This window comes from Dipodomys spectabilis, unplaced genomic scaffold, assembly GCF_019054845.1.
Source record: "Dipodomys spectabilis isolate Male_0828 unplaced genomic scaffold, ASM1905484v1 ptg000476l, whole genome shotgun sequence".
Lineage (NCBI taxonomy): Eukaryota > Metazoa > Chordata > Mammalia > Rodentia > Heteromyidae > Dipodomys > Dipodomys spectabilis.
Genome location: NW_024871153.1, coordinates 22,316 through 45,730, shown reverse-complemented (window position 1 = coordinate 45,730; position 23,415 = coordinate 22,316). Strand labels below are relative to the sequence as shown.

Here is a 23,415-nt window from a genome sequence, read left to right as displayed (position 1 = left end):
CGGCAGCTCTAGTTGGTGAAATAACCACACGGAAGGGGCGGGGAGAAAGGTAGAAGTCATTATGAATTTATTATGTACACAATTGTTAAGGTACACAAATACAGTGGTAGTACAAACGCACAGCTCAGACTGGTCACCAAGACACAGGTTGATACACATTCTAACTACGTCTCCTGCAAGTGATGATGGGGTTAAATATTAGGCAAGAACCATCACAGCCATGTCCTGGACAACTCGGGGCAGGTGCGCTTCCAGGCCCGGCCCGGCCCGGCCGCAGGACACCTGCACGTCTACAATGCACGTCCACCATGTGGGACTGCCACTGGCGGCTCACCCAGAGAGGAAGCCCAGCTCTGACCAAGGATTTGCAACAGTACACGTCCAAGTTTCTCCAACCCCAAGCTCCCCATGCATTTCCAGACCTGCATCCCTACATGTCCAGGGCAAGGACTCGGGATTAGAAAGCACCCACAGGCTAACACAGACAGCTAGCGATGGCCCCATCACACCCCAGCGGCCAGCCCAGGGCCAATGCTGAGAAGCAGGGAGCCGCGGAAGTCCTGAAGGCCCAACCCTAGAGCCCAGTTCACAGCAGAATTCCGCACAGGATGCCCGAAGAGAGGGAGGCGACACTCCCCCTCCCCGCAGTGTGCACTGCGCCTGGTTTCAGACACCCCCTCCCCCCGCCCCTCCCCTCCACGTGCCGTGCGTGACAGGCAGGGTGGAGGAGGGAGGGAAGAGCCCGGCAGGGCTGCCCAGCACCCCGCTCACCCACCCAGACGTCCAGCGGCAGGAGTGACACGGAAGTGGGTGGGCGGTTGCCTGCCATGTGGCACTTCAAGGTGGACTCCCTTCAACGGGTGTCTTGTGGACAAGCCGTGGTGCCCAGGGCAGCCTGCTCCTTGGCTTTGAGAGAGAAAGGTGACAGCAGACCAGCGCCATCTGTATGGTAGCACTTTCAACACACCTCAGAATAACCAGACACAGCGCCCCGACCACACACGGGCCTTGCCTTCAAGGCCTGTCTGTGGGAGCGCGCCACATGGCGACTGGTCCGCTTCCTCTGGGAAGGCCACGCCTGGCACCCTCACGTGGTGGCCCCAATCCGGAATTTCAGCGTACAGTGGGGAAGGGAAAGCAAGACGCCGAACGTGGGCTGATGGGACCCACAGGACACACACACACGCACACAACTTCTGATGAGAATCTCCAGAGCAGACAGCACAACACTAGAAAACAAAACACGTGGGCTCCTCTGCCACCTCCACCTCTGAGCGCCGGCCCGAGGGCTCTTCAAGGTCAACATCTTTCTTTTTTCCCAAGACCGCAAAAACAGACAAGAAGGAAACAATAAAAAGACAGATTTCTTTACACAGATTTAAGCCAGTAATTTTTAGCAAAATGATACAAAACTGTCTTAACCAAGTAGAAGACGGGAGCTGCGGTGGGATCGGCAGGGGGCGCAGGTCGCCACCACCGGAGGGAGCCCAGAGGCTCTTGACTGGAGTCTGGTTCTCTGCAATGGTCTCCCACACTCTGCTCTTCTTCCCAGACCCGCGAAAACCGAGCTCACGTGGGGGCAGGGTGGCAGCCCCTGGCGATGGCTGCTCGTGGAGCCTGTCCGTTTAGTTTGTGTTTTGATTCCCCATGGGCGTCGCTGGGTGAGTGGCCTGGAGAGCTCCCGGCGTTAACGTTTCGGGTCTAGACCGGGGGGCGTGTCACTAGTAAAGCCATTGGTAACAGAGTAGATCAGCCATGCATTGTCTGCCCTTCACAGCAAAAAGGAGAGTTCTCATCGGTGCACGACAGACTGAAGACCACTGGAAGCCACCCGACCGGGAATCTGTCGGAGCCAAAGCACAGGACAAGGTCAGCATGAGGCCGGAGGAGTTGGCCGCCAGGTGCTTGGGCACAAATACCACAGGATGGAGTGGGGGGGGGGGGGGGGGGGGGACACGCCGGCGATGGCCCCCGGCTGCACAGGGCACCTCCACATCCAGGGAGCTGTGCTGAGCAGAGCAGGTGGCGGGAAGATGGGAAGGAGGACAAGGCATGCAAGCAAGGAGACCGCAGAGCCACAGCCATGAGGATCCACCTGGCCTCCCTTCCTGGAAACTAATCTGGTGCTCCAAAAAGCCACAGGCCTTGGGGAAAACACGAGAAGCAGCTCTCCAATGCACTTCCAAGAGCACAGAACGCTACACCGGCAGCAGGCCTCCCAGCACAGTGCCCCCTCCCACCGAGCTCCAGCTCCCAACGGAAGGAGCCACTGAGGGCCACGTGGCTGACAAGAAAGGAGCCTGGCGAGGAGGCCAGCCATGCACCGACAGCAGGGAGTGGGTGGCTGTGGCTGGATGGGTTAGTGCAGACGGCAGCTGCGTGGACGAGATGGGCAAGGACCAAGTTGGGAAGAAACACAAAATGAGGACAGAGGTAAATGAAAGAGAGGAAAGCCAGATGGGCAGAGACCACCAGGCGTCTGAACGCAGCAAGAGCTCAAGAGCCCCTACACCAAGCGCGGCGCCCCCCAGCTGAGCACAGCAGACACACATCCCAGCACAACTGCCCAGATGAGGCGGCCCGACCAGAACCACCAGGGGCCAGGCCCAAGGCCAGCCCTGGCAATCAGACTGTGGTCACAGAGAGGCCAAAGGCACGGCGGGGCGTTTCCCTGTCCAGAGACAACTGCACGGCCGATCACAGCCGCTCCAGAACCCACACAACGAGAAGAACAAAGAAAGCAGAAGAAGCCTCTCTCTACTTCCAACACCTGGCATGCAAGCCCAGCCCTGCAAGCCCCAGGGCCAGTGGGGTCGCCGCCCTGCCCGGAGCCCGCTGCCTGCCAAGCCCCGCCAGACCGCACTCACCCAGTGCTGCCTTCCAACGGAGACGAGCAGCTACTTGCCGTGGTGTTCGAAAGGAATGCTATTCTGAGGTGGGGAAAAGACAGCCGTCGGTAAGTGTTCTACTGGCCCAGCCTGCGAGGCCCTGGCTCCCACTACCCGCATCTGGCCTTCAACAGGTCCGCAGACACGGACGGGCCACTGCGGGGAGCCCACACAGTTCTCAGATGAGTGGTTATTCCTGGGCTGCCACAACCAGTAAGGCACAGCTTGGACTTGCCGGATGGCTCTTGCGCTATGAAAAGCGGATGCCTGATGGATGGCGCGGATGGGCAGGCCCTACAAACCGGGTCACAGCACGTGCAGGGGGAGCATGCGGCTGCAGACCTTCGTCTGGGGAGAGAGCGCTGAAGAAGTAACTGGCACCCGTACAGACAAGCTCGGTGCACATCCTCCTCCTTCCCACCAAGAAAAAAAAAGTCCCAGAACAGATTGAGCTGCCAGACGCTCGGCACCCATGCTTTCAGCGGATGGAGACTAACCGATTCACACTCGGACTGGACTAACCCACTGGGCCAAGCGGAAGCCACCTCCCGCATACAAAGGCCTTCGCGGGAAGAGGCGAGGCCAGCAGGCAGGGTGCCCAGCGACCCAGACGATGCCGTGGCGCCCTGCAGACCTGCTGCACGCGCCTCCACAGGAGGCACGGCTCCCAGAGGAGCGGCAGCAGAGGCAAGCGTGGCCTCAGATGCGAGGCTGCCCAAGGCCTCTGCACGCAGGCACCTCCCGTCTCCAGCTCCATGTGAACAGACCCCCACCCCTAGACTTTCAGGGCCTTTACAGAACTGCAAGGAGACCTCCCTGCCCTTCTACTTCCAAACTACCATGTCAGAGGCCTGACTGGGGGGAGAGAGGGGTCTAGAAAGAACTGATAGAAAGAAGAGCTCATCTGTCCCCCTTAGATTCACAGTGGCTGCCCGGGCAGAGGCTAAAGTCACCGAGTGCCTAAGAGGTGGCAGTGCCTGGGCGCTCAGACCCGGACAGTGTGCCCACATCAGGGACAGCCTGCGTAGGAGCCATCTCCAGAGGAAAAGCCGAGGTGCGCTTCCTGGAAGGAAAACACCCAGAGCCCCCTCCCCGGTATGCAAGCACACGTCACAATTCTTCCTGTGGAACGCGAGTCCAAGCCAGCACTGACAGGCTGAGTGCCAAGCTCACCACATGAAAGGAAGAGCACGTTTCTTTACGATTTCTGAGCCAAGACAGCCACAGCAGGTGCTGGCCAGGGCCAGGCCACAGAGCCTCTGATGCCTGAAACCCACTCCAGGACCCACGTGGCCAGAATGTGTTATTTACACATGCACGCGCACCTGTCCCATTTTTTTTGTGCCAGTACAGGGGCTTGAACTTGTTCTTGGAATTATCTCACAGCTGGCACTCTACCACTTGAACCAGACCTCCACTTTCAGCTTTCTGCTGGTGAGTTGGAGGCAAGAGTCCCTGGGTCGGTGTGGGGACTCAGCCGCCTGAGAAGAGTTTTAGGTTTCAGCCACGGGTGAACGGCTGGCTGCCCTTTCTGAGCCGGCAGAGGATGTTCAAGCGGGCACGGAGGTCCGCGCCCAGGACGTGCTGATCGGCTGGCATGGGAAGAAGCCCACTCGGTAGCGTGCGAGGCACAGGGGCGGGGATGTGCGCACCAGGGGCACAGGCCAGACCCTCGAGGTCCCTGGCTCACGGAAGGCAGTTGTCACACAGAAAACCCACCTCCAGTGACCAGAGATCAGTGACAGCCAGTCACTCAGCACTCCTGCCTGCTTCTCCCCAGAGTGGCCGGCCTCGAGATGCCTCGCTCAGCCGCACTCAGTGCCAGGCCCCACCCAGTGAGCCGACCAAGGACGGCGGCTGGGAGCCAACTCCAAAGCTAATTCCTGCTCACTGCCTGAGAGGAGTGCCCCCCTGGACAAGATATCCTTGCCCACCCCCCTCCCAAGGAGTGCCTCCCTGGACGAGATATCCTTGCCCCCAAGGAGTGCCCCCCCCTGGACGAGATATCCTACCCCCCCCCAAGGAGTGCCTCCCCGGACGAGATACCCCCCTCCCCCCCACATGAGCCAGAGGACTTGGAAAGAGATGGAAATGTGCATGCAGGCACTCTGGTCTGTTAAAAGAGGCACCTCAGTGACCATACACAACAGAGCCGAGGATGCTCCAGGGCCTGGACCCGGCAGGCCCTCCTGCCTGCCTTGACCACTTCCCCCACCAGCACAGAAATACCAATGAAGGACCTCGTACATGCACCACTAGGGAGACCACATGGGGACTGCAGGCAGGCAGCCTGGCCTCCTCTTTCCCAGGCACTTGGCTGGGGTGACCCCAGCTAGCAACCATCTAGAATCCTGGAGGGTGGATCCAAGCGGGTGCGAGGCCTGCCAGGGAGGGCGTGGGGTAGGAACCTCCTGAAATCACACAGCAGGGGTTCACGGTTCCCATCAGTCATGGCTAGGAGACCAGGCCATTGGCTCAGCCTGGCTGGCGGGTACCACACCACTCAAGAAGCAAAGTGAGGAAGGAGATTTGCCTTCGCAGAGCTCTCCCCACTCAACTCTGTGCCTGGCACCCGCACGGGCGGACGCATCCTCACACCCGGGCCTGGCTTTCCTGGGCTCTGAGCCTGCCACACACCTACCTGTGAGGTGGACATGCGAGAGGTGTCTTGCCGGCCCGTGAGGTCGGAGGAGGAGACGTTGACGGGGGCCCCACGGTGCAGCCGCATGCTCACTTTTCGCTCTCGTTCCATGCCAGAGACAGGCCGAGGAGAGGTGTTGGCTGGGGCAGAGAGAGAAAAGCCAGGGATCCTAAGGACATCTCACAAGCCAGTGGGTGCAGCCCTGGCCGCACCAACATTCAGATCAGGACCGTAGCTAAGTGCCTCCAAGGCCACCCCAGGAAGCTCCCAATGGGCTCTCCAGGGTAGCAGCACACCTACTAGCCAACGTGGGGCTGGCAGTGGCCTGGGAAGCGTGCTCGCACTATGGGGAGGAAGGCCTTAGGTCCAGTCCTGGCACCACAAAAAAGCCCACTCCAGAAATGTCTTGTATTACGAAAACATAATGTAGAAAAACAGGAATTTATCCAAACAGTTTTCAGGGAACGCAACCCTTAACAGATCATATTCTAGAAAAGGACATTTCAGGGGGGCTGCTGTGAGCTGTACCCCAGGCCCATTAACTCTCAGGAGCAAAAACGGACTAAGATGGGGCCACATTACCAACCACCAAGTGGGCAGGCCCAGGATCCCTGGGCTTCGTGCTGGAGAGCTGCCGGGGCCGGCCTCCCCTCCCGAGGCTCATGGGTGTGCTCACCCGTGTGTGAGGTAGGGGTGAGGGGCGTGGGGGGAGCCACTTCCTGGGTTCCCCGTAGGCGGCCAGAAGCTGTGGAAGGGAGGCCGCGGGTGGCTGGGTTCCGGGAGTGTCTCAATCGCTCCTCTCGGTCCCGGCGCTCCCTCTCAGCATCATCTGCAGCCCGGCTGGCACCCTGGGGAGGAACAAAAAAGACGAGAACAGAACACAACAGAAGGAAACCGGGCTTTGGTAAAGAACCTTGGCTGGCAATCCAGGGAGCGTTTGGGGTAGAAAGCCACCAGGGCAGCAGAGAAGGCCACAAGATGCAACTTCTCCATAAGGCGAGGGCACCATCCTGGAGCTCCTCAGCTTTTCATTAGGAAGCGCTCGTGCGCTGATAAGGTGGAGGCAGTACTTGAGCTCAGAGGTCCAAGCAGAGTCCAGACCCAGCCCACGGGGGCAGCCACCTTGTGCACACAGCCCGCATCAGGGATCGCACCAGGTTGGTAAGACAGATTTGATCTTAAGCAGTTAAGATGAAACACCAGTTGGAACTATATTTATCTTATTACCAATGCTCTGAGTTGGGCTCACATCCTGTCTGCCTGTGTTGCCAGACTCAAGCCCACCTCTCATAGGTGCTCTGGAGCTGCTGTTAAGCCACATGGTAGAGCTGAGGGGTTGCAACCCTACACAGCCAGCAGTTGGCAATACACAGTAATTAGCCCTTTTCAGATCAAATTTTCAAGGCCAGACAAGGTTAGAACCAAGCAAGGGGGAGAAGCTGGACAGTCCTCAGAAGCAGCACAGTGCTGTCCTTTAGCACTTGGGCAAACTACCCTGAAGGCTTTCTTCCAGTGCCAGGTCAGGTCGGGCCAGGCCAGGCTGGGCGCATGTGGAGCAGGACCAGGTTTGAGCAGGGTAGTTTATGCTCTCCTCACTGGGCTGGGCATAGACATGTCTGGAAGAGCCTTTAGCTTGTAGCAAACAACTCTGTTCTTCAACCAGTAAAACCTATTTTTGGAGACAGAGTCCCAATATGTAGTCTAGGCAGGCTGCAATTGAACTCAAACCAGCCTGCAGGAGCGCTAAGATTACACGAGTAAGCTATTAACCCTGACTCAAAAGACACATTTTAAATGAAAACAGAAACCATGATCCACAGAAGCATGAGACCGGGTGGCAGGACCTCCATGTGTTAAGTGCACACCAGGGCCATTGCAGGGACCAGTGGCCCCAAGGTCTGGGGCTTCCTGGGCTATACACCTGAGCACTCAGAGGAAGACAAAGGTAAAACTAGACTTAAGAACAGAGCCAAACTGAATGCTAGGCAACCTGCCCCACCAGGTTTCCCAAAGTGTATTCTGAACCCATGTGGAGCAGACAGTAGGGAGGGGCGGAGCTGAGAACAGGGAGAGGCGGGTCCCAGGAGATAGCCAGCAAAAAACGGCTCAAGTAGGCAACTCACCAGCCACGGGCACGCAAGCCCAGAGGCCCAGAAAAGTAACATGAGGCCTTGAGTTCAAGCCAAAAAAGTAATTACAACAGCAAGACCGTTCAAACTGGGTGTGTGATACAGCACACGCTGCAAGGTACCGGAGGGCTGAGAGGACTGCCCGCAGCCCGGAATCAAGACAAGCCGCCTGAAAGGAAACTCCCGAGAAGTAGCTCGAAGCAGCGGAACTCAACGGACACTGTGGAAAATCAACTAGACAACCTGGAGGTGGGACAGGAGAAAAACTGAGAGGAAGCGAGGAAAAGGGTGACATAAGAAATGTATTCTTTACCTGACTTACATAACTATCCCTTCTGTATATTATCTTTACAATCACAATAAAAAAATACAAATGAACAAGCAGCAGCTTGCCAGGCACCGGTGGCTCACGGCTGTAACCCTAGGTATTTGGGAGGCTGAGATCTGAGGATCATGTTCAAAGCCAGCTGGGACAGGAAAGTCCATGAGACTCTTTTTTTTTTTTTTGGTCCGGTCGTGGGGCCTGAACTCTGGGCCTGGGCGCTGTCCCTCAGCTCTTCAGCTCAAGGCTAGCGCTCTACCACTTGAGCCACAGCACCACTTCCGGCTTTTTGTTTATGTGGTACTGAGGAATCGAACCCAGGGCCTCAGGCATGCAAGGCAAGTGCTCTACCACTGAGCCACCTTCCCAGCCCTCTGTGAGACTCTTATCTCCACCAGAAAACCGGAAGGGGTACTGTGGCTCAAGTGGTAGAGTGCTCACCTTGAGTGAAGAGCTGAGGGACAGCGCTCAGGCCCAGAGTTCAGGCCACACGACCGACAAAAAAAAAAAAAAAAAAATGTAGTAGCTCTAATCTGCTGAATCAAGGATGGAGGGGTTGGAGCTTTAACTCAAGTTAAATGCAGAGTATTAGCCAGTGAGCGAATGTGTCAGATACCGAGTTTGAGTCCTGGTCTAGGACAAAAAAGAAAAAGAAAAGATTACAGAGAAAGTGAAGGCTGACATTTCACCTAAGCAACGCCAGCAATCCCTGCGGAGAGGCCCCGAGTGAGCTGTACCTTGGGCTCAGGGCCTCCCTGCTTCTGCAAGCAGCTCCCTTCTCAGTACTGAGTTCACAGGCAAACATAACTGTAGGCTGAGCTCATTTCACCGTTCATCTTGGCCCTCACACACAAAAGGCCTGCCCACCCGTGCCAGCAACACTCGCATTCCAAGCTCTGAGACAGACCAAGCCGACAGTGGCACTTACGAATTTGAGCATGTTCCAGTCGAACACGTAGTCGTAAGAGAAGCCCTGGCGGTGGAACAGGTTCCTGAAGAGCTGTCTCAGGTAGGAGTAGTCGGGCTTGTCATCGAAGCGCAGCGAGCGGCAAAAATTCAGGTATGTGGCAAATTCAGCTGTAAAACGAGAAACCCAAAGCTAACTAGCCATTATGAGCTACAATGCAGACCAGTGTCTGTTTCTCTGGTACCAACACACTGACGACATAAAAATCAAAATCTGAGCTGGGTGCTGGTGGCTCACACATGTCATCCTAGCTACTCAGGAGGCTGAGATCTGAGGATCGCTGTTCAAAGCCAGCCCGGGCAGGAAAGTCCGTGAGACTCATCTCCAATAAACCACTCAGAAAACTGGAAGTGGCGCTGTGGCTCAAGTGGTAGAGCACTCGCCTTGAGCTGAAGAGCTGAGGGACAGCGCCCAGAGTTCAAGCCTCACGACTGACAAAAAAAAAAAAAAAAAAAAAAATCTGAAACCTAGTCAGATATAGGTTATCTTAAGGATCCTGGTCTTAGCCAGCCCAGGCAGAAAAGTCTGTGAGATTCATCTCCGATTGACCACTAGAAAACTGGAAGTGGTGCTGTGTCTCAAGCGGTAGAGCGCTCACCTTGAGCTGAAGAGCACAACAGCGCCCAGGCCCAGAGTTCAAGCCCCACAACCAAAAAAAAAAAAAAAAAAAGAATTAAAAAAAACACACAAAAATGCCAAGGACTAGATGGGGTCGCTTAGTGGTAGAGGGCTTGCTTTGCTCCTCCTCTACCATGCACAAGGCCCTGGGACACATAGCCAACACCTCCAAAAGAATAAGTAAAAATGACAAAATCAACACAATAGGGTACAATCTAATTACACAGCTCCCAAGTGAGAGCACTCAGTCTGGCCTCGTTCTTATCTCTCTAGAGCACCTTCTAGACAAGGGGGACTCAGGAATACAACAGAAGGAACAGAAGCCACTGTCACATCGCACAAAAATGCGCTCCTCTGGCCAACCCTTCTCTAGAAGACAAGGCAGGCAGGCATCTTCCCACAGCAACCAGCTAGCACAGGCAGCCAGCACTGGTGAGGAGCAGGGACAGGCACAAGGGCAGAGGGCAGAGCGCTCACAGGGGTAGCCTTTGCACAGCACTTCAATAGGGGTGGACATCTTCTTCTCACTGATCCTCTCATACTTCTGCCTCTTGGTGGCAGCCTTCAGCCCCTGCCAGGGGAGAGAGCCCAGGTTGAAGTACATCAGCACGTACCCCAGAGACTCCAAGTCGTCTCTTCGAGATTGTTCTGGAAAGAAAAGGGAACTACATGAAAGATGGCACGTGTGTTTATAAAATCAGAAAACCTAGCAAGCATAATGGAAATAAACTTTTTTTTTTGGGTCCGGTCGTGAGGCCTGCACTCTGGGCCTGGGCGCTGTCCCTCAGCTCTTCAGCTCAAGGCTAGCGCTCTACCACTTGAGCCACAGCGTCACTTCCGGCTTTTTTTCTTTTTGCTTATGTGGTGCTGAGGAATCGAACCCAGGGCCTTGAGCATGCAAGACAAGTGCTCTACCACTGAGCCACCTTCCCAGCCCCTGGAAATAAAACTTTAAAAATAAAAAATTCCCACCAGCAATGTCAATGTCTCAGACAGCTGTTAAGAAAAGCCAGTCCTAGTCCTAGCTGGGCTCTGCGGCTCATGCCTGTCATTCCAGATACTCAGGAGGCTGAGATCTGAGGATCATAGTTCAAAGCCAGCCCTAGCCTGGTGTCATGGCTCACGCCTGTCATTCCACATACTTAGGAGGCTGAGATCTGAGGATCACAGTTCAAAGCCAGCCAAGTCCATGAGACTTATCTCCAATTAAACACTAAAAGCTGGCTCAGGTGGTAGAGTGTTAGCTTTGAGCACAAAAGCTCCAGGACAGCACCCAGACCCTGAGTCCAGGCCCTAGAATCGCCACCCATCCCCAAGAAAGAAAAGCCAGCTCTTGTCCCTTCCGCCACACTCACTTAGATAAACATACATGGCTCCAGCCTTTGCTGAAGTCAGGTCTGTCAACAGCCTCCAGACCAATGGGCCATAGCCTTAAGTCTGCCTGCAAGCAGCCCTCTCCCGCAGGCCAGCTCACCGATTCCGAGGTGCGTGTTGATCGAGGCATAGCGTGCCGTCCCCGTGAGGTTCTTGTTCTCTCGGTAGGGGATATGCTGGTGGGTGCGGGCGTCCCGGTACTTCTTGGCCAGCCCAAAGTCAATGATGTAGACTAGGTTGCCTTTCTTCCCCAGCCCCATGAGGAAATTGTCTGGCTTCACATCTCGGTGGATGAAGTTCTTGGAGTGAATATACTCAATTCGACTTATCTACAAGCAGAGAAGCAACGGTAAGACACTCAGTCCCAGAGCAATGTGCCTAGAGAAAGCAGCTGTGTGGCAGTGAGGAATATGCTGATATTTTCTGGTTCTCAGCCAGAGCAGAATGTGGCCACAGAACTCACCAAGTCACCTCTCATGTTACTTTCGCAACCCTGCTTTCCTCACCCAGGCCGGGCATTTCCTCTCACTGGCTGCCATGGGAGTGGACAGATAGCAGCCTGAGTGACGGCCCACTACTGGGCAGTGTCCATATGACCTGGACTACAAACACGTCTCCTCGGAAACCAAATGCCCCTTCAGTGGGAAGGTCCTCAGGATGCCAAGGGCAGGCCTCCAACGCATCCCTTATGTCACAGAACGACGACACGGGTTTCCTTTACTGTCTGCGCATGACTGGACGTAATCATGGAAACTGAGCAGTGTATCCTGTCAGGCTCAGAGGCCCGGGCCCTACTGCCTGGCCTCTTCAGGAAAAGGGCGGCTTACCATTTGGTCGGCGAGCAGCAGAACCGTTTTGAGACTGAACTTCCTGGAGCAGAAGTTGAAGAGGTCTTCCAGGCTCGGCCCCAGCAGCTCCATCACCATGACATTGTAGTCCCCCTCAGCCCCGCACCACCTGATGGTGGGGATGCCCACTGGATGAGAGACCAAACAGCACCTCAGCCCAGGCACCCAGGGCGACCTAGTGCTCAAGGGCCTGAGAGGCCACAAGACCGCAGTAGTGATGCGTGTCCCCAGGCCCACAACTGGAGTTCAGGCTATATGTATATGAACAAATAACAAGGCCCAACAGGCAGTAGCAAGAAGTGAGACTGGATGTGAGTTGATTTCCAGGGACAGTGTACAAAACACAAGCACACGGGGTAACAGTCCAGGCAGTCAGAACTGGCAGGCCAGTCAGAAGCCACAGCTATACTGGCAAGAGACTGAAATGTAAGCCTGGGAAAAAACAGGAAAGAAAGCTAATATGGGTTGGGTAGGAAAGACATTTTCCTTACTCACTCTGTTGTTGGAAAAACAATAAACACACCTTGAGGATTTACACACTAACCCAGACTTTACACAGGCCAATTGGTGGATGTGAGAATGAAAACAGGATAAATCTAATAAAGAATCCAGAACCCCAAGTGGGGGAAGGGATTTAAAGATTCCTTAAAACCTGAAGGTAGCAGTCCAGAGCAATGCAAAGGTAGCCAGGGAAGCTGGGAGCAGGTGACTGTGAAGACTGACGTGAAAACAGGCACAGACAGCAGCCCTGCGGCGGCAGGAGGAGGTGAGCTTCTCAAACCCTCCCTGGACACTGCCCATGCTCTCCCTGTGTATGTGACCTCCAGTGTATGCAACCTGAGCACTCAGCACACACCCTCCCACACATGGCTCTGCCGTGAGCCTCAGCTCTCTCAGTACTTCCATTACAAGACACTGGGTGAATCCTTCCGTCTAAACATCACTTGACTACCTAAAGATAGAACGTAAACTATATAATGTCTAAACGTTGCTGAAACCCAACCCAACAGGAGACCTCCAACACTCCTAACAGCAGCATCTATGACCTATCTGACCGACCTTGCCAGTGCTTGCCAGGTAACCTAACCAGACGCTGTAGAAAGCAAAGCATGCCTAAGTGCTGCCTAACACCACGTCCATATAGTACTTGACAATATCCTTGTGCCATTTGGTGAAGCTTACTTTATCTACTGGAAAGGGTGCTTTTAAGCATTTTCTTATATACTCAATTTGAAAAATTCTTTTTTTTTTTTTTGGGGGGGGGGAGGGGGGAGGGAGTCTGGTTGTGGGGCCTGAACTCTGGGCCTGGGCACTGTCCCTCAGCTCAAGGCTAGCACTCTACCACTTGAGGCACAGCGCCACTTCTGTTTTTTTTTTCCTCCTTATGTGGTGCTGAGGAATCGAACCCAGCGCCTCCTGCATGCAAGGCAAGCACTCTACCACTGAGCCACCTTCCCAGCCCCCTTGAAAAATTCTTACATATGGATTCCTCATATCTTTTCTCTAGGTAGACTCTTGTAGATTATAAGATACAAACTATTGGACTACATAAGACTTAAAAGGTAGCATCAGATTGCTTTCCAAGATGAGTAAGTCAACTAACAACGTTGCCAGTGTGGATCAGCCAGACCCTCCTTGTAGGGGGACACTGTTCCGTGCCTGTGGCACGCACCCGAGGTACAGATCTGCCTCACTGCCTAGGCGGCGAGGGTTCAGATGTGAGCTGTAGTGCCTGGTGGGATGCTTAGTAATTTTTTTTTGGCCAGTCCTGGGGCTGGAGCTCAGGGCCTGGGCACTGCCCCTGAGCTTCTCTACTCAAGGTTAGCATGTCACCACTTGAGCCACAGCGCCACTTCTGGCTTTTTCTGTGTATGTGGTACTGAGGAACAGAACCCAGGGCTTCATGCCTGCAAGGCAAGCGCTCTACCACTAAGCCACATTCCCAGCCCCATGCTTAATTTTTTTTAACCAAGATTAAGCAGTTTTTTCTTCAACAAGTAACGTCTTTGTGGTTTTTTTTTTTTTTTTTTTTTTTTGGGGGGGGGGGACGACGACAACAGGTCCTAGGCGCTGTTCCTGAGCTCCTTTTGCTCAAGGCTAGTACTCTACCACTTGAGCCACAGTGCCACTCCTGGCTTTTTCTGTGATTGATTGGAGATAATAGTCACACAAACTTTTCTTTGTCCTATGATCCTCAGATCTCAGCTTCCTGAGTAGTTAGGATTACAAGTGTGAGCCACCAGTGCCCAGCTGGAAAATACTCTTTAATGGCCCAAATCTAAGAAGCTTAAAACTAGGCCAGGTGCCGGTGGCTCACGCCTGTGATCCCAGCTACTTAGGCTGAGCTCTGAGGATCACAGTTCAAAGCCAGCCCAGGCAGGAAAGTCCATGTGACTCTTATCTCCAATTAACCATCAGAAAACTGGAAGTGTTGCTGTGGCTCAAGTGGTAGAGTGCTGACCTTGAGCTGAAAAGCTCAGGGACAGCACCCAGGTTCATAGTGCAAGCCCCATGACCGAGACATACACACACACACACACACACACACACACACACACACACACACACACACACACACACAAACTTTTCAGCAGCTCAGTTTTAAAACAATTAAGCTTGACAATGTTTCTAGACAACGTTGTTACTCAGATAACTGAAAAACAGAATGAGGGAGTATCTACCTCAGTGGTAGAGCACATAACAAAGTCCTGAGTTTGATCCCCAGCCCTGCAAACCAAAACATCCATCAAGCTTCCTGGAAAACAGGGGCCAGGAAGTGCTCAGGCTCCCAGGGGAACCAGGGGCTCTTCAAGGGGATGAGGGGTTACGAGCATGTACTTCAATACCTAAGATACTTCGCACATCATGTGTGTTCTCTGACAATGTAGAGTAGCTCACAATACAAAGATCATGAGCACACATGTGTGATAGGGCACAAGCCTGTAATCCTAGCAGTCAGGAAGTGAGGCAGGAGGATGTGGAGCATAAAGCCACCCTGGGCACACAGAACCCTGTCTCAAAATAACCCAAACAGTTGGGTGCTGGTGGCTCACGCCTATAATCCTAGCTACCCAGGAGGCTGGGATCTGAGGATCACAGTTTGAAGCCAGCCCAGGCAGGAAAGTTTGTAAGACTTTTATCTCCAATTAGCTAGCAAAAAAGCCAGCTCAAGTGGTAGAGCGCCAGCCTTGAATGGAAAAGCTAAGGGACAGACATACCCCAGGCTCTAAGTTCAAGCCCCAGGACAAGTACAAAAACAAACCAACAAACAGAACAGGTTCTAATTCAGGCTGAGACTGGGCCTCCAGAAGAATTCTATTGGCAAGACTCATTCTTCAATGTTACCATGTCTTCATGGTTCTAAATTTCCTAGTAAATTCCCTTCTGCTCCTTTAGTCAAATTATTGTAAAATCCAGAAAATTCTTAAAGAAAAGACTGATAAGATTAAGGTGGAAGCGTTTCTACACCTGGCCCAACTGAATTCAGTGCTCAAAGCCTTGGGGTGGATACACTTGGGACACAGAGGCGGAAATCTTTGTCCTACCCAAGAGAAAACTGGAGCCCAGAATGTTCCAAGCCTCCGTTCCCAAAGTTCAAAGGAAAACATGACCCGGCAGGCAGTACCAGGGACCACCTCAGGAGACCCCAAACAAGGCTGACACTCATATCACATCATAAGCCCACATGTGTATTCTGACATTCACACAAACTTGGGCTTCAGACTACTTTCTAGCCAAAGAAGGTGGTACTTAAACAAAAGCCTAAGACTGATACTGATGCTTTTTGACCAATGAGGCCTTCAGTACCTAAGTCTCTGAACACAAAAATCTGGTCAAGGCAGTGAGTAGACCCTTGCCTTTCCCTAAATGAACCAGAAACTTTGATTTGTGACACTTTCTCCCTCACCACGCAAAACCAAGGCTTTTGCTGGCTGCCAGTGGCTCATGTCTGTAATCCTGGTTTCTTAGAAGGCTGAGATCTGAGGATCCCAGTTGGAAACCAGCCCAGGCAGACAGATACAAAGGACTTGTATATACAATTTACCAGCAAAAAGCCAGAATTGGAGGTATGGATCAAGTGGTAGACTGCAACGGCAAAAAAAAAAAAAGCCAAGCAAAACTGTGAAGTCCTAAGTCCCAGTACCAGCAAAAACAAACCCAACCCAATCTAGGCTTTCATAAGGGCATACCTCCTCCTTGCATCATTTTGTAGATCTTGCTCTCAATATGGAGCTGAGGGTGTTTGGTTTTGACACATTCAAGCTTGATGGCCACTTCTTCTCCTGCAGCAATGTCCGTACCTTGGCAAAGAAAGAAAACCACACACATTAACCATGTGGCGTCCACTCAGCGCAGAATGGAGACATCTACTTACAAACACTGATTTTCATTTTCTGCGATGGACCAAATAGCGGGTCCTTGTTCCTTTCTGTTATGTGATGGTACTGCCAGGTCATAGACATCTGTGGAGAGCCACTCTCAAAGTGCTCAAGAAAGCCTTTTTAGGCACCCATTTCCAACTACTTCCAGTCACCAGAGGTCCAGGCCCTGCCCTTTCTGGCCTGAACCTTCCTATGAGTCCCATCTGTTGGACCCTGCACCTTCCACCCCACCCAATGCAAACTGTGGCCCAGTTCCAGGCTGTCTTCTGTGCTGCCTTGATAGGCACTGGGGAGATATGCCTTCCTCACACCACAGCTTGGGCCTAGTCAGGTATGACATTTACCACCCACTCTCACGCTGGGTCATATGCGGCCAGCTGAGTCCCCCCAAGGTGCAGAGTAATCTCTAAACCATCACAAGCCTGGCAAAGGTCCTTAATCAGCCCAACAGATTCCTCGCTCCCTCTCTGGGGACACCAGACCAAAAGGTGTCCCAAGGCCCCAATAGCACCACCATAGGACACACCAGGTACACACACCACCATCACACGACACATCGAGTGCACACCTTTTGTTAGTCTAACGCCATGACAGCTAGCCTACAAGTTTGAGGCAAAAATCAGGTTTCATTTAGAAATGTTAAATCTATGCTTTAGCCCAGTAAGGATCTGTGCTGGGTACAGGAGAGGGGAGCAGAGCACCCTGGCTAGCCGCCTGCCCTCCCCACCCCTCCCGGCAGAATTACTCTTGCCAACCAAGATAGGGTGGGGATCTGCTGTGTATCTCACAGAGAACCGAGGAAACAAAGGTGCTATCAGCCACTCAACACGGAATCACAGGAAAAGGTGGAGCCAGACAAACTTAAGCATCAGGACAACCCAGCTGCCGACCCCCCTCAGTCCAGCAAACAACCAAGAACCACAGAAGTCATTTTGGTCTGCTCGGACAGCTACCTCTAGGCAAGCTTCGGCCCAAAGCCCGCCGCCAATGCTGTAGATCCACAAGAATGACTGCATTGGACCACTGCTGGTGATCATGCTAAAGACAAGAACGTCACTTACCGCTCAACAAAGACAAGACAGGTAATAAATACATCTTATTCTGATTGTCTACAACCAGGACAATCTATCCAATTACAAGAGAAATGACTTCATCTAAAATGTACTTGCAAATGAAAAATGACCTCTGAGTTCCTTTAAGGACCTGGACTCTGCATCGAAGCCACCAGCCGCCAGCCAGAGGAAGGGTGACTCATCTCACTAGTTACATCAGCACCTCCCGATATCACACACACAGCACAGCCTCGGGGCCAGCACCACTGGGCCCGACAGCCTGGGGCCGGCTGGCCGGCCAGCCAGATAGATCAGGGCCTTCAGGAAAGCAGAGAGCTCAAGCTCTACTGCTCTGTGGCAAGCTCACGTCTGACGATCACTCCTGCAAGAATGACAGTTGGGGACAATGACCACTGGCTCTCTAGAACACATCATGAATCCCATCTCTTCATGAACCAGGAAACAAAGATGTAAGCGTGGACACGAAGGCCACAGGGGCGCTGCACACAGCCTCCATAAGCACATGGCAGCAGCATATACCCCGGGGCCCCGAGAGCAACTCCCATCACCTACTCAGCGAGAAGACCCAGCCGTGAAGCTTCAAGTGCTATGTGTTCTGTGTGTCTCAAAACAGACTCAGGGGTCTGCAGCCCGGCCACTGCACCTCTCCAGCTGGTGGCACCTCCTGAGCCCACTGGCCACGCTGCTCACAGTGCAGTCCTCACACTGCCACCAAAGAGCAGATGCAGAGTGAGGCGAGGAGGAAGGCTGCCGGCAACTTAGCACTGATAACAATGTTCTTTTTTCAATCGTACTTTATGAAAGTTAGCTACACAGGAGGCTGAGATCTGAAGACCGAGGTTTGAAGCCAGCCCAGGCAGGAAAGTCAATGAGACTCTTACCTACTAAAAAAGATGCCAAAAGTGGAGCTGTGGCTCAAGTGGTAGAGCACTAGCCTCAAGTAAATGAAGCTCAGGAACACATTGCCAGGCCATGACCTGTTCAAGCTCCAGGATCCGCACCCCAAAACAAAACAGCAATGAAAAACACATCAGTTTGCAGATTTGGAATTATAAAACACGGCTTTCTATCACAGAAAGATCCAAGACTACTATTAGAAAGAATTGAATATTTAAAAGATAGCTTGAGTTCTGGATGCCAGATTCAGAACAAGGAGAAATGTTTATTCAGGTTGACTGTTTATATAAGGACATTTACTACCCCAACAACCTCATCCCTCAACAATCCTAGCTCCAAAGGAGGGTATCCTTAGGAGAGAAGACAAAGGCTCAATGTCTGTGTGTGCCTGATCATGTGAAGTAATATTCATGGAAATGAACTCCAGGAAATGGAAACAAGGTTCTTTCTCTGTTGCTGTTTTGTTTTCTTTCTGTCATGTTCGTTCATTTATCTATCTTTAGGAGGGTAAGGGGGGTGGGGGGGGTGCGGATAGAAATGGAGGGACAGGGCTGGGAAGGTGGCTCAGTGGTAGAGTGCTTGCCTTGCATGCATGAGGCCCTGGGTTCGATTCCTCAGCACCACATAAGCAGAAAAAGCTGGAAATGGTGCTATGGCTCAAATGGTAGAGCGCTTGCCTTGAGCTGAAGAGCTGAGGAACAGCACCCAGGCCCAGAGTTCAGGTCCCACGACCAACAAAAAGAAAAAAGAAATGGAGGGACAAAGGGTGAAAAAAACGCAACAGTGGTCCTCACTAGATACTATGTTGAAAACCAACTATATAACCTGTGGGTGGAAATGGGAGGGAAAAACCTGGGAGAGAATGAGGGAAGGCGTGACACTGTCCACAAAGAAATGTACACTTTTACCTGAGTTAATGTGTAATTATAACCCCACTGTACACCACCTTTATAATAACAATTAAAAAAATAGGCAACCACAATTACCCTGGTTCACTGAAGACAAGACTCCCTAGGTACGGACACTGATCAGGTTAAAGAGGAGAAAAGCAAAATTATGCCTCTCAAGCTAAGCAGGTAAAAGCAGGTGGTGAAGTATATGGCCCTAACCCAGCGTGTGCTGTACTGGGACCGAAAGGCACGCTGAGTGACCAGCACAGATGCTAGCAATTCCCACTAAGGACTGTCTCGTCAACAAGCAGGAGTCCTGGAACAGAAGGGCAAAGGCCACCTCCCAAGGCAAGACTGCAGGGGACTAACTGCTGAGCACCGCTGCCTCCCACTGGAAATGAGCCAGCACAACACCTTCCTAATGCAAAAGTAGCTGCCATGGTATTCAGACACCCTAGCATGCTGCTGCAAGAGACATCAGGTAAAAAGGAGCAGAGATGAAGGAAGAGACCAAGCACTTCATAAAGTCTGACTATTCCACCCACCCAGGTGAGGCTCAGAGACTAGAGTAAAGCACAAGTGTCAACTGTGGGCAAAAAACTTTCATTCTGCCTGTCTGGTCCTTACACCCTACCTACCATCTAGGAGACAAAAGCAAGAACAGAGGCCTGGCCCCGGCAGCTGCTACTCCTACACTGATTCCATCCATGCTGGCTTTTCCGTATCACCACAGACAACCTGGCCTTCGGCCTCCCCTCTCCTCCAGAAGTCTTCCCTCAAGATACCTTGTCCCATGAGGCTGGGACTTGGCTCGGTGGTAGAGTGCTCACCTAGCACACATGAAGCCCTGGGTTCCATTTCTCAGCACTACAGACACAGAAAAAGCTGGAATTGCTGCTACGGCTCAAGTGGTAGAGTCTTATCCTGAGCAAAAGCTCAGGGGCACTGCCTAGGCCCTGAGTTCAAGCCCCAGGACTGGCAAAAAACAAAAGAATACTAGCTGTTCTAACATGTTATCACGTGTCTAAGTGGCATGGTGCTAGCAAAAGCGAAGGGATCTCTGGTTTCCACAGCCTCAACCAAAACAAAACAAAACCCCACACGCTTTCATCCTGACAGCAATAAGCTAATACAGGGGTGGACACAGGGCTAAGAGGCTGCCTCAACCAGCAAGCTCATCATCCTGCCCAGGTGTTCTTACAGTGTGGGCTGTGGGGCCTTCACGGCCTACCCCTGAAGAGCCTTCCACATCAGACTGCCTTACATAAAGACTGAGATTGGACTTTTGGAAACTTGGTCTTTAGAATCAGCTTCATGACGCTGTTACTCTCTCAAGGGGCGTTTTTGGGTTCAACATGAAGGCTAATGTGCAGGACCACTGCGCCAGACCAACCTTCTGAACAGCACATCACCAGGGCATGGTCTTCCCTCCCTCAGCTCCATCTACCTTGGATGTCCAAAGCCCCAAGTAGAAAACCCAAAACCAAGAGCCAGGCTCAAAACAAGGCAAGCCCCACTGGGAGAGTGGAGTGCTTTATAAGAAATCCTGAGGCAGCAACTGGATTGGTCTCAATTACCCTCCTACTTTTAATACACACCATACAGCCTTGGAGACAAGGACCCAATTCCTCAATTCTCGACACGGCGGACAGTGTGGTAAGGATAAGCCAATACACTACACGGTTCAGACCAGCCCTCTGCCTCTAGGGGTTCCTCCCCCAGGACCTGCCTTTCTAAGCAATATCTCATGTTTTAGTTCCTCAGTAAGACTTGAAAGCATAGCAATGTGGGCAAAGAGACAATGAGATGGAAAGATTAGCAGTGTTCAAGCCAGCAAGCAAGCAGAGTCACAGGGCACTCAACCCCAGAACCGTAGCAATCCATTTCAGAACACACAGGAAGTCAGGTACACCTCTCTGGAGGTCAGCCCACCTGGCCAAGCGCCCGCTGTGTGGCCAGCACAGTGAACGCGCAGTGAGCCCTCACCAGGCCCCGTCTCCAAGAGGAGCACTCACACCCGAATGCTGTGACAGCCACACCACACGTGAAGCGCTGGTCATCTTCAGAAAGCACAACGTGTTTGGGCAAGGACTTTGAGACCAAAGGTCTAAAATACCTTTTTTAAAAATTTTAATTTCTTTAATATTTTGCCTTAGGGCTTGAGCTCAGGGCCTGGGCACTGAGTTTTTTTGCTCAAGGAGCGCTCTATCACTTGAGCCACAGCTCCACTTTCAACTTTTTCTGAGTAGTTTATTGAAGGGATGCTCATGGCCTTTCTGCCCAGGCTGGCTTTGAACCATGACCCTTAGATCTCAGCCTCCTGAGTAGCTATGATTATAGGCGTGAGCCACCAGCGCTTGGCTTCAAAATGCCTACCTTTTGATGCCTGTGAAAGGGTGGCTATTAACTTTCCAGTAGATCCTAAGGTTAAAACTTTTGCCAAAATCTATTTGTTCTATAAATATGCCAAGCAGCTTCAATGTGCCCAGCACTTTTGACTCCCAAAACATTGCAGAGAAGACATCTAGCTAACTACCTGGTCATAAATATTTAAACAGCAAAACCCCAGCGTCTCTAAAGCAGATTTTACTTAGCAGGCCACTCTAGCAGAAGCACAGGTTCAAAGGCATCGAGGCAGCACATGGTGAAGTTACCCCGTGCACCCAGGCAGCAAATGTAACTGAGGACCTGCTAATAGGCTAGTTCACCTCCACACCTGATCAGCCCCAAGGTCCTATAGAAGGGTGGGAGTGTGGAGTCTGGAGGCCAGGCCAGAGGCGCTGCTGCCTCTCCCCGCGGGAGCCGGCTGCTTCACAAACACGTTTGCCCCAGACAGGCAGCCTCTCCTCTAGCCGCGCAGCACTGGCAGGCTGCAAGTGCTCGCGATCATGGTGCGTGGAATAATTCGAGTACAATTCCACGAAGAAGCACAGCAAAATGAACTTAAAAACCGCCAACTAGAAGATGTCAGTCAACTTTTAATGACACGTGTGCACGTCTTTTCTCTGTGAATCTGACATAACCCAAACAACGTGTTTTTTTTTTTCAAGTTTACTTGGAGAATTATACGAGTCCGAAGTTAGGGCCAGCCGGGTGGCGCCAGGCGCTCAGGCGGCCGTTCCAAGCCAGCCTCCCGGGCGGCAAGCAAAGGCTGCCACAGGCCGGAAGCGGGGCGGTGCCCGGCTCGGGGACAAAGCCCCGGACCGCACCGAGACGGAGGCCGTGGCAACTTCCCCGGGCCAACACGGGCGGGCATTCACCTCAGCTCTAACTCCCGCCGGCTCCGGGCTCCGCAGGCCGGCGCGGCGGGCCCGGGCCCCAAGGGCGGCTCCCCTCCGAGGGGCCGGGCCGGGCGGGGCGGGGTCGCCGGGAGGCCGGGGCCGGCGCGGGGCCGCCCGGGGCCGCGGGCGCCCGACCCCCGCCGGCCGCCGGCCTTTGTTTACGGCGGAGGCGGAGGGCGGCCGGGCCCCGCGCCCCCTGCCCCGCCCCGCGCCCCCCCGCCCCGCCCCGCGCCCCCCCCGCCCCGCCCCGCCCCGCGCGCCCCCCCCCCGCGCCCCCCCGCCCCGCGCCCCCCCGCCCCGCGCCCCCCCGCCCCGCGCCCCGCGCCCGCGCCCGGCCGTTGGCCCCGGGCGGCCTGCGGCCCGGCGGCGCCCGCGCAGCCCCGGCCTCCCGGCGACCCCGCCCGCGGGCCCGGCCCGGCCCGCTCCGAACGCTCGGACGGGCCTCACCGAGATAGATGTCTCCGAAGGAGCCGCTGCCGATCTTGCGGCCCAGCCGGTACCGATTCCCGACCCTCAGCTCCATGGCGGCGGCGCGGCTCGCTCCTGCCCGCCCGGCCGCTTCCTGGGTCTGCGCTCCCGGAGGCGGCGCCGCTGCTGCTGCCGCTACTGCGGGTCCCGTCCGGCTCCGCCCCTCACGGCCCCGCTTTCACCATCGCTTTCCGGCCGCCCCGCCGCTCCCAGCGCCTCAATACGGGGCGGATGGGACAGTCCGAGCGCCGCCGCCGCTGCTCCGGCCCCCGCCGGCCCCGCTCGCCCTCTCCCCGCCGCGGATGGACTCGGATCTTCCGGGCCTAAATCCCCCTTCAGCTGCCTAAAGGAGCCGCCGCCATCGCGCTATGACGTCACTTCCCCTAGCAACCCCCGGCAGGGCGGGGCCGCGCAATTGGGGGCGGGGCCTGCCGTGCGCCTGCGCGAGGCCCAGCGGCTCTGAACGGGGGCTCCGGCTTCGCGGTCTCCCCCTTCCCCACGCAGACCCGGGGGGTCGCGCCTGGGCCCCTCGATGGACCCCTGCGAAGTCGAGGAGGGCCGCCTTTCCTCCCCAAGCAGGGATCGACCCCCGGGAGGTGCCTTGGCCGGGAAACGCGAGCCCGGGTGGGGATGGGAG

The 23,415-nt window shown here is 54.0% G+C and overlaps 1 protein-coding gene across 2 annotated transcripts; it reads right to left on the bottom strand.

Moving 5' to 3' along the window:
* Window positions 1–44: 44 nt before the first annotated feature.
* Csnk1d (casein kinase 1 delta) lies at window positions 45–23,143 on the bottom strand. 2 transcript variants are annotated; one of them, XM_042668710.1, is made up of 10 exons: window positions 22,758–23,130; window positions 15,978–16,088; window positions 11,767–11,915; window positions 11,040–11,268; window positions 10,043–10,213; window positions 8,909–9,057; window positions 6,206–6,377; window positions 5,530–5,669; window positions 2,868–2,930; window positions 45–1,843 (listed from the first exon to the last, which is right to left on the bottom strand). In XM_042668710.1, the coding sequence occupies exons 1-9, from the start codon at window positions 22,831–22,833 to the stop codon at window positions 2,898–2,900; spliced, it is 1,230 nt and encodes a 409-aa protein (XP_042524644.1). In that variant the 5' UTR covers window positions 22,834–23,130; the 3' UTR covers window positions 45–1,843; window positions 2,868–2,897. The 2 variants fall into 2 exon arrangements, with proteins under 2 accessions (XP_042524644.1, XP_042524643.1); XM_042668709.1 differs by lacking the exon at window positions 2,868–2,930 and having other exon boundaries at window positions 22,758–23,143.
* Between the last annotated feature and the right edge of the window lie 272 nt (window positions 23,144–23,415).

What these genes read in the sequence shown, in the direction of transcription:
- Csnk1d (XM_042668709.1), bottom strand. Translation starts at nt 22,833, where the DNA reads ATGGAGCTGAGGGTCGGGAATCGGTACCGGCTGGGCCGCAAGATCGGC. An exon ending in CAAAATGATGCAAGGAGGAG is followed by an intron (nt 11,916 to 15,977) that starts GTATGCCCTTAT and finishes TCTCTCATCCAG; the next exon opens with TGGGCATCCCCACCATCAGG. An exon ending in CACCCCTACCTCACACACGG is followed by an intron (nt 5,670 to 6,205) that starts GTGAGCACACCC and finishes TCTCTGCCCCAG; the next exon opens with CCAACACCTCTCCTCGGCCT.